The sequence below is a fragment of the Macaca fascicularis genome, chromosome 10, assembly GCF_037993035.2.
Source record: "Macaca fascicularis isolate 582-1 chromosome 10, T2T-MFA8v1.1".
Taxonomy (NCBI): Eukaryota; Metazoa; Chordata; class Mammalia; order Primates; family Cercopithecidae; genus Macaca; species Macaca fascicularis.
The window spans coordinates 65,989,783-66,004,010 of record NC_088384.1 but is presented as its reverse complement, the minus strand read 5'-3'; the positions used below and the strand labels follow the sequence as shown (position 1 = coordinate 66,004,010).

The following is a 14,228-nucleotide window of genomic DNA, read 5'->3' as shown; positions in this document are numbered from 1 at the left end:
AAAATAACTTCTTATAATTTAAAGGTTACTTGAAGTGTTTTATTTCCAGTTCAGAAATGAAGCACAAGTTCATACTGAGCCTAGGATCTGTCATTTTTAGACTTGAACAATCAAACTACTATTAATTATCACTTCCTCATAGCCAAAAGAATGCAATGGTGTAAAGATTCCAGTTGATGCCAGTAAACCTAATCCAAATGATGTGGAGTTTGATAATCTGTATTTGGATATGAATGGAATCATCCATCCCTGTACTCATCCTGAAGACAAGTACGTAACCCGTTTTTGTCACTGATATAGCAAATCACAGAGGAAACACTATATTATATTACATTGTTTGGTTGTCATTATAGACCAGCACCAAAAAATGAAGATGAAATGATGGTTGCAATTTTTGAGTACATTGACAGACTTTTCAGTATTGTAAGACCAAGACGACTTCTCTACATGGCAATAGATGGAGTGGTAAGTGCTAAAATAATTAACTTAGAAGCCTCCATTTTGGTTTTTGCTGTGTTACCAGTGTCTAGAATGAAAGTCAGCTAAATAATGAAAAATGTTGACAGTGATGAACTTGAGAAAGAAAGCCTCATCCTTCAGTCATTCGTTCAGATTTTTTTTGGGTGTGTTTTGTGCTTATTTTGTGCTCAGTACTGTGAAATACTGGGGATGTTGGTGACTGCCCTTGCTTTTGAACTTTTGGCTTACCGTCAAAGGGAAGGAGGCATAGATAAATGAGTGAGCTTAGTTATTTATAGCCATTATAAGCACAATACATGCAGGGTGTTGAGGGAAGAGGAAGTCAGTGCTGCTAAGGAAGTTAGGATATAGAGAAGAGGTGACTTTTGTTCCATTTCTTTAACAATGAAGAATAATTGGGAGATTGGTGGGTAATGGTGGGAGATGGATGGGACAGGATTTGGGGAGGGAGGACCTTCCAGATTTCTCAAATGTGGCAGGTAAACACAGTTTCCATGCCTTTGACCACACTGACATGTTTTGGCAACTACCGGTGGTTTGAATTGAGACGCGAAGTATAGCAAAAGCTTGAGAAAGCCTTACCATCTGGAGTTTGGATTGTATCCTCTAGGCAATGAGTAGTCATGAAAATGATTTGAGAGGAGTAAGTTACTGACCTATGATAATAATACCAAGTAGCTCATTTTATAAATGACCAGCAAACTGTATCGGGGTGTAAGGTAAGATATAACTCTAAATTTATTTAGCTATGTGCAAGTAGATTATTTCTTTTAATTTTAGTGCATCCTAGTGGCTAATGGAATGAGTTTATAAATCCAGAGAACTTTGAATCCAAGAAGATTAACTTTTCTGTGAGATTCGTCTTACTCAGTGAAAAATCTTAGCTACCTGATAGCTTGCTAAGTTGCAGTTAGAATTGAGTAAAGAGCAAAAAGAAAAGGAATATGTCTTGTTTAGAGCACATTTCAGTTTATATTCAGCTAATTTTTTTTGAATAAATCTTTAGCTTTACTCCAGTGTGTTCTTTCTGCTGCGTCAAGTATAAAGTATGTACACGTTTGTATGCATATGTGTGTGTACATGTTTATACACACTTTTTTTGTTAATATATAAATGTAGATAAAGAACTTTGTACTTAAGAGGGCTACATTAGATGGTCTTGTGGTCTTGTTCTACAGAAAAGGAAATTGTTTAAAGAGAATATTAAATAACTTATATTTAGATGTAAACAGGATGTTTCACAGTTTCTTCCCACCCCAGAACTCAGTTCAGTAACTTCCAAAATCTTACAATCTGGTTCACTTTATTTGGGCTTTTCCAGTGAAATTGCATTTGGTTAGAGTGATTTAAAAGTACTTTTGGTTAAAACATTATTTCTTTTCTGACTGCTATGCTGTATTGAAAAGACAGACTAATAATTATAAACCTTATTGTGGGAAATAGAAGTGCACCGAGATTCTGCAGATAAAGAAATAGTTTTCTGTTGCTTTTTTATGAGACATTGTGAATCCCATCTGGAGACCATTCTTCCTTTTAGGTGTGGACATAGAGAAGGTCTTCCTGATCTTAGTTCAGTAGTAACTACTCATCAAATGCTGGCTGGGTCTTTTGAGTAAAGTGAGCTTTCTTTCTTGGGTGCCTTGAATCAAGCACCCTAACTGAGGGGAACTGGTGTTAGACTGGGAGGACTTGCAGTATAAGTGCTCTGGCTTCATAGGATGTTTGTCCATTTGACATGGCACTCATTCACCTGATTGAGCTCAGCTTTTAGGTTCTTGGTCCAAATTTAAGTTCTCAGGATCTGGTATCTGCCATGAAAGGATTATTCGACACACTACTTACCTTTCTTCCATTTTAGTATACTACTTTTAAAAGAACACCTGATTCAAAATAATGTACAGATTTATTTGTGAATATTTTGATTAGTATTATGGAATATGAAATTTTCAGGCACCACGTGCCAAAATGAACCAGCAGCGTTCAAGGAGGTTCAGAGCATCAAAAGAAGGAATGGAAGCAGCAGTCGAGAAGCAGCGAGTCAGGGAAGAAATATTGGCAAAAGGTAAAGAATATGTATCTTGAAGTTGGATTTTTTATAAGATGTATGCAGAATGAGGGGATGGTGGCAACTTTTTCTTACAAATAGGCAAGCTTTTAATTTAATAAGGATCCCAGAATATCCAGTGTTCACTGTTGAGGAAAAGTAGTTCATGAAATCCTACCAATAGGCTTAATAGGCTTGTTTATTTTCAAATTCTCCTGTAAAAGGGAGCCTTGGGAATAGGGAATTCTGGTGGAGAGTGCAGATTGTCAACCCCTCTCAGGGCCAGTGCAACTCTTTAACAAACTTTTATGTCTCTGTAAAATAGAAATACAGTAAGTACTATTTACTACTTTTCTCTGTGGCAGCTGTCAGAAAGCTATAGTTCTGTAAACATTTTCTTCAAATCAGCTTTGGTTTGCTTGCTTTTTGAAACTCAGGTCTATCTGAGGAAGCCAGAGGTGATTCGATCCACATTTACAGGTTGTTGCCAAGTCATTTGCATACTTTCAATATAAGTTGATGGAGCAGGCACAGCACTTATGGTTCCTTTAAGTTTGGAGGGGTGGGGTGGGATGTCTTCATTTTTGCAGTTCCCCAAAGCCTTAAAATTCCTGGTGGTGGTTGGGCGCGGTGGCTCACGCCTGTAATCCCAGCACTTTGGGAGACCAAGGCGGGTGGATCACGAGGTCAGGAGATTGAGACCATCCTGGCTAACATGGTGAAACCCCGTCTCTACTAAAAAAAAGCACAAAAAATTAGCCGGGCATGGTGGCACATGCCTGTAGTCCCAGCTACTTGGGAGGCTGAGGCAGAAGAATTGCTTGAACCCAGGAGGCAGAGGTTGCAGTGAGCCGAGATCGCGCCACTGCATTCCAGCCTGGGTGACAGAGCGAGACCCCATCTCAAAAAAAAAAAAAAAAAAAAAAAAAATTCCTGGTGGCTACATGGGTAGGAACTGACTAAGCCTCAGAGAAAAGGAGGATCAAGGAGTGTTGATGCCAGTTGGGATGGTTGTCTCCTACCATACCTGTGTGTGAGGTAGGGTATGGTTGTAGCAGAGTAGTTTGTTTGGTGTTCAGCTACTTACAGGGTTATAATAGAACAGAAAAGCCACAATGTCTTGGCTCCAGATAATTGCGCTCTACAGTTGAAAAAGGATGCCATAGTATAGTCACCTCAGGCCTCTAATTACAATACATTTTATATTACTTTAATTTTGCTGGAAGTGTACAAGTATATAGTTCCTTTAGCTGCAACTTGTAATTAAGACTCTAAAACCAGTTTGTATTTATAACAGTGTTTCTGATTTTAAGAATGTCTTTTTTTTTGAAGATGTGATGAAATATATTTGTTTCTTGAGAAGCAGCTAATAGTGATATAGAGGAAAAAATTGGATTTTTATATTCCTCTGTCTGATAATTGTATTTCTTATCCTGTAAAGCTGTGATGAACTCGGCCTTTAAAATTTCATTTCACTTAGGCACCTTTATTTTAGGAACTGTTAACAAAAATATGGCCCCTAACTGGTGTGTGTGTGTGTGTGTGTGTGTGTGTGTGTGTGTGTGTGTGTGTGTGTGTGTGTGTATAGTCTCTTGCAGAGTGAATAACTTCATAATTTTTATGTAACAGTATAATGTATTTTGTGTACCATATATTGTTTTACATTCTTGTTAAAACATAATTTAAAAGTCTGAGCATGATGGCTCACCCCTGTAATCCCGGCATTTTGGGAGGCCGAGGAGGGCGGATGACTGGAGGTCAGGAGTTCGAGACCAGCCTGGCCAACACAATGAAAGCCCGTCTCTACTAAAAATACAAAAATTATCCAGGCGTGGTGGCAGGTGCCTGTAATCCCAGCTTCTCAGGAGGCTGAGACAGGAGAATAGCTTGAACCCTGGAATGCGGAGGTTGCAGTGAGCCGAGATTGCACCATTGCACTCCAGCCTGGGTGACAGAACGATACTCTGTCTCAAATAATAATAATAATAGTAATAATAATAATAATTTAAATTTGAGAGATGGAATCTTATTTTCTTCCCAGTGAGGGAACATTGTTCCTCGGATGACAAGACTTCACTTCCTTTTGTATTTGAACTTTTTGTTTTTGTTGTTCTGGCTTAATATTGAGTAATGTATCTCACTTTTTATGGGGAGAACAAAATGTTGCCTCTTTTCTCTAGGTGGCTTTCTTCCTCCAGAAGAAATAAAAGAAAGATTCGACAGCAACTGTATTACACCAGTAAGTAGTCTCATACTTTGCTAGCTATTGCTAACTCTTAAATGATAGGTTAATTTGTTTCTTTCTATCGTTTTAGGGAACTGAATTTATGGACAATCTTGCTAAATGCCTTCGCTATTACATAGCTGATCGTTTAAATAATGACCCTGGGTGGAAAAATTTGACAGTAAGTTTCACATTTTGATACTTCAGAAAGATTAAGGGCGATCATTCAAGGCTGTACTTTGATATGACTGACATTATTTATCCTTCTGCCCTGCCCCATAAAATGCTAGTTGACTGTCGGAGGAAAGAAAAGCTTCCAGGGTTATTGGAGATGGGGTATCCTTACATGGTTAGGTTTTCGATAGCTGAATTTTCTCTTAAAGCCAATTTTGTCGTCTTGCCATCACTATGAAGCCATAAAATGGGATTCATGATTTAAAAAATATATATAGGAAAGTAATTTTTAAATGGAAATTTCCATTCTTACATATCAAAATATAGCAAGATTAGTAAGTTGTGGGTCTGCCTTAAATCGCTATGTTCCCAAATATTTAAAAAATATTTAAATGAACTTGTTTGTAATTTTAGGTTCATAAGCTGGCTTCCCTAATAATGAGAAATGGTAAATTATATTTAATAGATATCTGTTATTGATTATTCTTGGGGCATATATGGTCCAGTACTATATCCTTGCATGGCAGTGAAAATAGGAACTTGTGAATGATCAGTTTTTCTGATGGCTAGGTCTGACCCAGACATTTCATTACTTTCCATTCCATGTAGTAAGTTAATCAGTGAAATAGTTTTGGTGTCACACACACACACACACACCCCCCACTTTACTCAGAAAATTTTCAGTGAAGTAGTTTTGGCGTTACACACACACACACACACACACACACACCCCTTCAGAAAATTTTCAATGAAGTAGTTTTGGTGTTTCACACACACCCCCACCCGCCCACCTACCTTATTCAGAAAATTTTCCTGTAATACTTTTCTCAGTTTTTCTTGAGACATATAATTCATTTGATATTTGTGCCTATAGAAAATTGGGGATAAGCTGAAAGTGTTAATTTTTTTATAGGTTATTTTATCTGATGCTAGTGCTCCTGGTGAAGGAGAACATAAAATCATGGATTACATTAGAAGGCAAAGAGGTAAAGCTTACTTAACCAGTATTTGATTGTATGTTCTATTTTTAAAAAGCCATTGAATAGAAAATATTTGGTATGAAGTAATATTCTTGTGGAATATAATATATTAATATAAATATTTGTTTCTCTCTTGTTTAGCCCAGCCTAACCATGACCCAAATACTCATCATTGTTTATGTGGAGCAGATGGTAGGTTTCTTCTTTGGGATTTGCTTCTCTTGGATTAAACCATAGCAAGTCTATGGGTTGGTGTGCAGTAATGGATTATTCATGGTTACCTGGAAGTTCCAAAATGCCTTGGTTATTTTATGTTTGACAAGGAACTAGTATTGAGTTGCTGTTTAATCTGTGATCAATGATCTTTAATTTCTTTTCATCTTTTTTACGTTTTTCAACCTTTTAACTCCCCGTACCTTTAAAATGGAAAATTTCCCAAGTGTTTAATCCTTAGTGGCAGTCTATGTTGTAGGTCCACATATCTGGAGGACTTCCTATTAACTGGGAACTGCCAGGAAGTGTCAGGCTTTGGGGCTTGGCTGCTCATTTGGGTGCTCATTTGGGCTTTTCTTTGTGTTGGCATCTCATAGTAGTTTATGGTAAGAATCCTCTCAGAATACTCACTGTTCAGTGTTTTTCTCATTGTCGATTGATAGCTGATCTCATTATGCTTGGCCTTGCCACACATGAACCCAACTTTACCATTATTAGAGAAGAATTCAAACCAAACAAGCCCAAACCATGTGGTCTTTGTAATCAGTTTGGACATGAGGTCAAAGATTGTGAAGGTTTGCCAAGAGAAAAGAAGGGAAAGGTAAGAACTTTGAGATGGTAGTTGCCTCATTAAAAAAAAAAAAATCTATTGTGGTAAAATGTACATGACATAAAATATTTCAACCATTTAAAAATATACAGTTAAATAGCATTAAATATTTGAGTTACCTTGTTTTTAAAATGAAGAGAAGATTGTGGTTGATTAGTTTTTTATGTGCTTGTTCTGTTACCCTTCACAGAGATGTATCTTTTTTCTTTTCTTTTTTTTCCTTTTGAGAGGGAGTCTCGATAGAGATGTATCTTTTAAAGTACTTTAACATAAACCTGCATTCAAAAACTTGCACACACTCATCCTTTCTACTTAGCACTTTTTCTGACATCACCTATATCTGCACGAGGCTTAGTTCTCATAGATAATAATGCCCATAGCTTGTAATTTATTTGTGGAAGTTATTTGTTTGAAATACTCTTAAAAGGAACTACAACTTCTTGAGACTTTTAAGTTACTCTCACTTTTTATGTATTTTAGGTTCACTTGGTTATGTCCAGTCCCCTTTAAAGGGGCTTGTGTTTCAATAATATGGTGCCTCTTGAGTCATATACTTTATGGGGGGGGAAAAGACAATGGTGCCTCTTTCAAAGACATCGTTAAGTAAAAAAAGAGATAAATGTAATATAGTGTATTATTTCAGATATGTAATGCAATAAAGACAGTATACCTGTGTCTGTGTACATATTTCAGATACGTAATACAATAAAGACAGTATAGATGTTATCTATGCACATCTGTTCACAAGGAAGGGGTAATGGTTGGTTGGGTATAGGTCATCAGTTAGCAAACTTCAGTCCTCCAGGTTTGGCCTGTGAGCTATGTTTTTTACATTTTTAAAGTCTTGTTAAAAACAAAATAAAACACGAAAGACTATTCAACAGAGATCATATATGTCTCCCAATAGCCAAAATAATTTACTGTCTGGCCCTTTGCAAAAAATGTTTGCTGACCCCTGGTCTAGATGTGGTTGATTTTTTGGGTAATTTTTATTTTAAAATGGATTGGTGAGCTTTTAAAAATTTAATACTTGTGATATTAAAATGGATCTTGTGTTAGAAAAAGCCTTAAAATTTGCTTGGTTGGAAAAAATTACTGGACGTAGAGTAGACTTGTTTCATCTTCATTCCTGTTCTTGCAGCATGATGAACTTGCCGATAGTCTTCCTTGTGCAGAAGGAGAGTTTATCTTCCTTCGGCTTAATGTTCTTCGTGAGGTATGTAGCAATAATCATTGAAATCAGCACTCAAAGCAGGGTGCCTTTGATAGCTGTAATGGCAGCATTCCTTTTTGGTTGCAGTATTTGGAAAGAGAACTCACCATGGCCAGCCTACCATTCACATTTGATGTTGAGAGGAGCATTGATGACTGGGTTTTCATGTGCTTCTTTGTGGGAAATGACTTCCTCCCTCATTTGCCGTCGTTAGAGATTCGGTATGTGCATTTGTGTAGCTTTTCAAACTACTGTTTTAGGCTTCTTGACTTTACTGTGCCTAAAACATAATGGTCCTAATGTATAATGTTTGTCTCTTGCTGACAGGGAAAATGCAATTGACCGTTTGGTTAACATATACAAAAATGTGGTACACAAAACTGGGGTAAGTTCATTCTTGAATGATTTCAAAACAGAAGTATTTGCTTTTATAAGAAGATCATTTTACATATATTTTATCACTTACAGGGTTACCTTACAGAAAGTGGTTATGTCAATCTGCAAAGAGTACAGATGATCATGTTAGCAGTTGGTGAAGTTGAGGATAGCATTTTTAAAAAGAGAAAGGATGATGAGGTAAAGTGTTTCTATTGCAGTAGCTAAAATTGCTCCTGTCTCTAATAGGCTATGATGATCTTGTGATTACTTTTAATCTCTTTGAGTGTGTTTTTATATCATTATGGTGTGTCAAGACTAATGTAATCATCAGCGGTCAGTGCTTTGATTATTTTATAAAGGTTGTGCTGCTTCCTCTGTGAAACTGTGTATTGTACCCTGTTTGAGTTGCATTGTAATTTTTTTTCTGTCTTCATAATCTGAATATAAATCCAAACACATTTCTAATCAATAGGATTTGAAATGCCGGTACTAAGGCTGGAAGACTACTGGGATCGAACTAGTGACTGTCATGTTTTGAAGGCAGGAAGACAGGTCAAGAAGAATCGATAGTGTAGGGAGTATGGGTTGGATTATATCAGCCAGGGCAGAGGGTTAGGAGAATGTAGGATCTGTGGATAGCTGCATCTCTTAAGTAAGAAATTGAAACACAAGAAGGAAATAAAATAACAAAGCATTTGAAAATTGATTGCTTATTATGGATGAGTGCTTACATGAAAAGTCCAGGTTCTGGCTTGGGCAGTTAGGAGTTTGCTGGTGCCATTTACTAAGATAGCAAGCACTAGGGGTGGAATGGGTTGGGGTGGGAACAAAGTAGAAATTGAGTTTCATTTTGGAGATGTTTAATGTGAGGGGCTATAGGACACCTGAGAGGAGAAAAGTCCATTAAGCAGTTGTTAGATGTGTGTAAAGCTCAGGGCAGAAGTCTTTTGAAAAGAGATTTGAGAACCATTAACTAATGGAAGGTACTTGAAACTATGAGTGTGACCCTGGGAGCTTGTGTGGAGTAAAAGTACGCTTAACAGAAGTCTAGGGAACCATGGACATTTAAGGAGAAAGAGGAGCCAGTTCTAGAGAGTTAGAAGGAAATTCCTGAAGAGATGAGAAGTCATGCTCAAGGGGTCACAGTGAGATGGACAGGCACTTCGTCTGTGGACAGGGTTTGGGAGCCCCTGGTGAGCTGATGGGATTAGAGGGGCAGCAACCTGGAGGCAAAGTGGTTGAAGGGTGATTGCAGGGTGTAGCAAGGGAGGCCAGCAGGGGTCAAAATAAGCAGATAATAGCTTCTTAGAAACAGTAAGGAAATCCTTTCAGAAACTGGTTTTATAAAAGTCACATGGCTATTTTAAGCAGATAACAACATATATTACTGCTACATTGCTTCACGATCTCCCAACACATTAAAATGTGTCATTGAATCTTATTTTCTGTTTTCATCAACTTTGTATACTGTAGCTAGTGATCTCTTATTTTTAAACTTTGGGCATCATTTTATGTAACATAGTGAGTTGACTGGAAGCATTCTTTCCAAAAGCCTTCAGTACTTGGTAATGTTTTTATGTGATGTCAAGAGTTTTTTTGCATATAGAATTCAAATTACAGAACTAGCTTTGTCGGGATGATCAGATGACAACTGGAACAGACATTTTTAACTACTTTTTCAACAATTACAGTGGCATCCCTTGATCTGCTGCTACATACTTTGTACCACTTGGTTTAAAAACCTCAAGTTACATTAGCCTTCTACTTTCTCATTAGCAGACTCTGCACTGTAAGTTAGCATTAGAGGAGGAAGTATGGGATTTGGTAGATACCATAGTGTTACAGATTTAATTAATACTATTTTTCAGCTGACCTGGCAGGAGAGGGCATTTTAAAGCTTTGGATCTTTGTTGGTGTCCCTGAAGTCATGAAATATCCTTCAGCATGGTTGGACACCAGGGGAAACCCTCAGAAATGCAATAGGAAAGTTTCCGGGTGTATCTATTTTTCCGGGAAGTGTGTCCCTGGCATTTGACAGATTTCCAAAGGCGTTCATAGCACAAAAAAGGGAGAGATCCATGAGGTCCACGCAGGTGGTCTTCTGTTTGTGTGTGACTACCACCCTTAGAGATAGGCATTTAACAGACCAGCAGAACAAATGGTAGAAAAGGACTAAATTAATATTAGTTATTGGCTAAGCATGGTGGCTCGTGCCTCTAATCCTAGCACTTTTGGAGGCCGAGGAGGGCAGATCACCTGGAGTTAGGTGTTTGAGACCAGCTTGGCCAACTTGTTGAAACCCTATCTCTATTAAAAATACAAAAATTTAAAGTGGACGTGGTGGTAGGCGCCTGTAATCCCAGCTGCTTGGGAGGCTGAGGCAGGAGAATTGCTTGAACCCAGGAGATGGAGGCGGCAGTGAGCCGGGATCATGCCACTGCACTCCAGCCAGGGCGACAGAGCGATACTTTTGTCTCCAAAGGAAAAAAATTGCTTATTAAAGTTGAGCATTTAGGCAAGAAATGTGTTGCTTTTTATTTTATGAGCTTTGATGTTTGCCTTTTATCTTGGAAATGTTGTTCATTTATTAAGCAAATACTTAAGTATTTACCATGTGCCAGACAGTGTTCTGAGTGCTAGTGATACAGCAAAAAACAAAAGAGCAGACAGAAATCCCTGCCCTCATGGAGTTTACATTCTCTTGGGTGAGCTGGAAGATAAACACAGTAACTAAGTAAACCTCATTAAATGTTAGAGAATAAGTGCCACAAAGAAAACTAAAGCAGGTGAGGAAGCATCTGGGAAGGGAGAGGTTGGGCATTACAGTTCTAGAAAAGGTGACGAGAGAAGGCCTCACTGACAGCTGACCTTGATTAAAGGTGTAAAGGATGTGAGGGAGCACACCGTGCAGATGTTTGCAGGAAGCACTTTACAGACAGAGGGAATCACCAGTGCCAAGGCCCTGGGGCGGGAGCATACTCAGGATTTCACAGAACACCAAGCAGCCACTGTGGAAGGAGCAGAGGAGGCAAAGGAAGAGCAGTAGGAGATGAAGTCAGAAAGGAGATGGAGGGCCCAGTCTGGTAGGACTCCACAGGTCATCATAGGACTTTTAACTTCATTTTGCATCAGTGTAAGGTTTTGAGTAGAAAAGTGACAAGATTTGACACTATAAAAGGATCACTCTAGCTGCCATGTTGGAAGTACTGTGTGGAGGGAAAGGTCAAAGCAGTGAGCCCAGCCCAGTGAGGAGCCTTTTTTACAGTAATCTAAGGGAGCCTGGATGGTAGCAGTGGAGATGATCAGAGGCAGTTGGATTCTGAACATATTTTGAAGGTAGAACCAGTGGGATTGGCAAATGCATTCAATATAGAGTGTAAGAGAAGGAAAGGTGACAAAAGACTGAAAGATGTTTTGAGCAACCCTCATGGAAAGACTGGGAGGTGCAAAGGTGGGGTGGGGATTCTATTTCAGACATGTGAAGTTTGAGAGAGCCAAATGGAGATGCTAAGTATGGAGAGGCCCTGGTTGGGGAGCCATCAGCATGTAGATGGTGTTTAAAGCCATGAGACCAGGTGATGACTCCCATGGTAGGAGAGAAGTGGAGAAGTCCAAGTACTTGGCCCAGGGGAGCACCAACATTAACCCATTTGTGCCCAGTGTTACATTATTGGAATGATAAGCCTGTGGGAGTTATTTATATCCTACTGCTCAAGGTCATCCCCAAGGTCTGATTTTTCACACAAAAAACTTGCAGCCTCCAGCATAAATGGGTTAAGAGGTTGGGGAGTTGAGGTAGGACATAGCAAGAGGGAAGGAGATTAGGTGAGTGTAGCTTCCTGGAAGCCAAGTGAAGACTGTGATCCAAGGAGGAAAGAATCCTGGTCAGATGAGGACTGAAGTTTGACTAATGGATTTCATAGTCTGCAGGTCATTGGTGACCTACACAAGAGAAGTTTCATTGAAGATGGGACAGAAGCTTGATTAAATAAATCAGTGGTTTCTACATCAGAGGAGGTTTTAGGGTAGTTGATCTCCTGGGCTCCACTTCAGAGCAGGAGACTTAAGTATCCAGCATTCAGCTTTTTGCCTGGCAGAAAGCACCAATTTCCAATTTCCTTAAGGCCTTATATTGCAGTTGGTAGGACTGACTTGGAAGTGTACCTACTAGGATGACCGTCAGTATAGGATCCACTGACCCCTGTTTTAGGCTACAACAGCAGCTGTGGCCACCCTAGGTGTCATTTCAGTTCCTTGATACTCAGGGAAACTTGGGCATGGGCATGGGAGACCCATGAATGACCCAGGGTTAGTAGGGAACAAGATGAACACAAAATTCTGTCCAGTTGAAACCATGGCTGCAATTTGGAAATGAGTTGGGGGAAAGAATCAACGTGGGCCGGACCCTTGCCTGTGAATTAAATTGGCCCAGAGTAGTAAGCTGTGCATACATCTGAATTTCCTTCCTTTTCTTCATTGGATTGATGGAATCTGGCCAGGGGTGAGGGATAATGTTTGCATAGAGTCCCACTTCTCTCTTTTCTCTGTTGTGCCGTGCATGCTACAGAGTAAGAGCCCTTTTTGGGTAACAGAGTCTAATTAAATTGTCTTGCTGATTTTTTAAAAAATGGATACCTTAGTTATTAACTACATTCAACTAAACCTTAAGAATTGTTGAGTTTTTTTTTTTTTTTTTTTTTTTTTAAACTTACTTGTGTCTTCTCCATATTGACAGCCTGTTTGCTCCAGGATTTAAAACCAAGGATCTTTGTAATGGCTTTGCATTTTCCTGAAATGATTCAAAAGCTTTCTGAACAGAATTACTAAGAACAATTAAATTGTATCTAAATTCAGTCTTCTATTGTTAAGTTCTGATAAGCAGCGTTTTGAACATATAGTCTTGTTGCCTGGTTTAATCATGTACCTAAATTTCTGGTGTCGTCCTTTAAAACTTAAGTTGTCTCCCATATCATTCCTGGTAATGCTTAACTCTGACATTTTTGTGTAATTATTTGACAGAATATGTGGATTTTATACTTTTAGGACAGTTTTAGAAGACGACAGAAAGAAAAAAGAAAGAGAATGAAGGTGAGTTTTAATTGATTTCATGAGATTGGCAATAGCGTAATTTTACAATTTGAGAAAGATGTTCATTACAGTAGCTTTATTCCTTGTCCAGTAGGACTTGGTCAGGGACGTAAGTGTCCACCCAATTGCCTTTTTACCTGTAGAAAGAACACTGGTGTCGATTTTAAAGAAGGTCCTCTAGGCTCTGGTGTCTGAAGGGATACACTTGGGAGGTGAGAGGTGGGTGGCACTTAGCTATTTGAATGGTTTACAGCAATCAAGTATTGTTTTTTAAGTAAAAATGGTCAATCTTTTGTATCCCCTTGAAAGTTACTATACTGTTGTTTCTACATCTTTGTCAGATTAATCTTTCTAGAACATAACACTCTAAACTTGTTTCTCTGCTCTAAATGCACCACTGACTCCTTAATCCCCTTAGAATCCAATTCTATCTTAGTTTGGTGTTCAGAGCACACTGTCATCTTGTTGAATTCCAGCTGTCCAGCATATCCCCTGTTGTCTTCTAAATACACCATGTCCCTGCTAAGAGTGTTGTGTTCATTTGTGACATCTGAATGGATTTCTGACTTTGCAGCTCACTGACATCTTACCTTTTCTACAAGGCCTGCCTTCTTGGTTATGCTCATAGTACAGATTGAGCAATCCTTTCTTTTAACTCTGGTGCTTCCTACCTCTGATACATGTTTTCTTACCTAATTTCATAATGCTTTATAGACATTTAACTTCTTTAGTTCTTGTTTTCTTATCTTCCCTAGTAGATTTTCAAGCTTGTGGAGTTTAGGGACTGACTTTTACTACGTTTTGTTAGAATTAAGCAATTTCAG

General features: G+C 38.5%; 1 protein-coding gene across 9 annotated transcripts in view; it reads left to right on the top strand.

Annotated features, from left to right (window-relative positions):
* Positions 1–14,228, top strand: part of XRN2 (5'-3' exoribonuclease 2) — an 87,037-nt gene that overhangs the window by 22,159 nt on the left and 50,650 nt on the right. For 3 of the 9 annotated variants that reach the window (XM_005568202.3, XM_045362404.2, XM_005568204.4), the window contains exons 2-14: positions 143–270; positions 354–465; positions 2,431–2,542; positions 4,705–4,763; positions 4,840–4,929; positions 5,836–5,908; positions 6,044–6,094; positions 6,559–6,716; positions 7,867–7,941; positions 8,026–8,159; positions 8,266–8,323; positions 8,407–8,514; positions 13,360–13,404. In XM_005568202.3, the coding sequence (XP_005568259.1) occupies positions 143–270; positions 354–465; positions 2,431–2,542; positions 4,705–4,763; positions 4,840–4,929; positions 5,836–5,908; positions 6,044–6,094; positions 6,559–6,716; positions 7,867–7,941; positions 8,026–8,159; positions 8,266–8,323; positions 8,407–8,514; positions 13,360–13,404 (1,203 nt within the window). Of the gene's footprint in view, positions 1–142; positions 271–353; positions 466–2,430; positions 2,543–4,704; positions 4,764–4,839; positions 4,930–5,835; positions 5,909–6,043; positions 6,095–6,558; positions 6,717–7,866; positions 7,942–8,025; positions 8,160–8,265; positions 8,324–8,406; positions 8,515–13,335; positions 13,405–14,228 lie in introns of those variants that run through there. The other 6 variants (XM_074004637.1, XM_074004638.1, XM_065522699.1 and 3 more) reach the window with 5 other exon arrangements.